At 58.9% G+C, this 1732-nt stretch overlaps 1 protein-coding gene across 1 annotated transcript in view; it reads left to right on the forward strand.

The window, feature by feature from the left end:
* CUX2 (cut-like homeobox 2) overlaps window positions 1–1701 on the forward strand; it is a gene marked incomplete at both ends in the record, with an annotated part of 4305 nt that extends 2604 nt beyond the window's left edge. The window contains 3 exons of the mRNA XM_010139951.1: window positions 31–219; window positions 328–601; window positions 1621–1701. Coding sequence (XP_010138253.1) covers window positions 31–219; window positions 328–601; window positions 1621–1701 — 544 coding nt within the window. The remainder of the gene's footprint in view (window positions 1–30; window positions 220–327; window positions 602–1620) is intronic.
* Window positions 1702–1732: the final 31 nt, after the last annotated feature.

A 1732-nucleotide genomic window follows, 5' to 3' on the forward strand; every position in this document is an offset into this window, starting at 1 on the left:
GCGTACCCCCCTCTGCTTCTCCTCCGCCAGGCCAGCGGCTGTTCGGGGAGAGCATCCTGGGCCTGACGCAGGGCTCGGTGTCCGATCTCCTCTCCAGGCCCAAGCCGTGGCACAAGCTGAGCCTGAAGGGGAGGGAGCCCTTCGTCCGCATGCAGCTCTGGCTCAACGACCCCCACAACGTGGAGAAGCTGCGTGATATGAAGAAGCTGGAGAAGAAAGGTGAGGGTCAGGGCAGTGCAGCCCCAGCGGGTCTGGGATGCTGGCCAGACAGAGGGGCTCCCCGGGCTGGGAGGTGAGCGGCGCGCAGCTGGGTCTCCTCTCCTTCAGCCTACCTGAAACGTCGGTACGGGCTGATGAGCGCCGGCTCGGACAGCGAGTCCCCCAGCACCCGCTCCGAGTGCGCCAGCCCCAGCCTGCAGGCGCAGGACCTCAGCCTCCTCCAGATCAAGAAGCCACGGGTGGTGCTGGCCCCAGAGGAGAAGGAAGCCCTGAAGAAAGCCTACCAGCTGGAGCCCTACCCCTCCCAGCAAACCATCGAGCTGCTCTCCTTCCAGCTCAACCTCAAGACCAACACCGTCATCAACTGGTTCCACAATTACAGGTACCGATGCTCTTGGGCTTCCGATGTCTGATGGTGCTGTGCCACAAGGTGGTGTCACTGTTCTTCTTCCACCCTCCCAGACCCTCTTGCCTAGCCAGGGAGGTGCAGACGCTCCTGGGGTCGCTGGAGTTCCCCAGGTGCAGGGTTGCAGCTGAAACCCTGCGTGTGCCCTGGCTGGTGGGCCGTCAGGAAGTGTTGACCACCTTGACCAAGTCACGTTGAGCATCTAAAGAGGTCACCGTGCTCATGTGCACCTGCTCATTGGCGCAGGACACCACTTGCCACCAAGCGGGAGCTCCGGGGTGGGTGGAGGAAAGCCTTCCAGAGGCTCCTGGAGCACAGGATGCATCCCCACAGCAGCTCAGCCCCGGGGAGCAGCACAGCCTTCATCCCCAGGCAGTGTTGCAGGTGGACACACGGCTCCTGAATCCTCCCCAGACCCATGGCAAGAGGTGCCCTCTCTCTGAGTCAACAGCCCAAGCGAAGGGTTGTGCCTCCTCCCCTGTATAAACCAGTATAAAAAGACCATCGAGTCTGCAGCTCCTCCAGCTGCCGCCAACTTCCCCTGGGCAGCGTGATGTAGGTGGGCAATGTTTATGGGAGCTGGCTGAGGTGTGGGAGACCTTAAAAAAACAGGCTTTTTGGTGAAATGTTGAGTAACAGCATCTTTAAACGCACAACCTTTCCTCTTGCGTGGTTCCAGGAAAGCCCTCCTGCTCTCTAAACACAGGTGCCCTAAAATAAACCTTTGAAAAACATTATGTATTGAACAACAACAGCAAAAAAGGTAGTGGAAAACATGAGGAAAATTGGGTCAGTTTGGTTGGAAACAGCCCAAAGTGCTGCAAAATCCATTCATTGTGTTCAGGTGGCAGTGATTTCCCCCCAAAAAATGTCTTAAAGGTCAGCGGGGCGGGTTTTTACATCTCAAGCGATGCTGTTGCATTTTTCTGGCTGGAGATGCTCTTCAAGACATGATGGTTGGTGGTCACTGACCCTCCGTGGTTGTGTCCCGGCAGGTCACGGATGCGCCGGGAGATGCTGGTGGAGGGTACGCAGGACAACGACACGGACCCCGAGCAGAGCGGCGGGGCGGCCGTGTCCGGGCGCCGGGGCCCCCACAGCCCTGAT

This window comes from Buceros rhinoceros, unplaced genomic scaffold (assembly GCF_000710305.1).
Source record: "Buceros rhinoceros silvestris isolate BGI_N320 unplaced genomic scaffold, ASM71030v1 scaffold36007, whole genome shotgun sequence".
NCBI classification, from domain to species: domain Eukaryota; kingdom Metazoa; phylum Chordata; class Aves; order Bucerotiformes; family Bucerotidae; genus Buceros; species Buceros rhinoceros.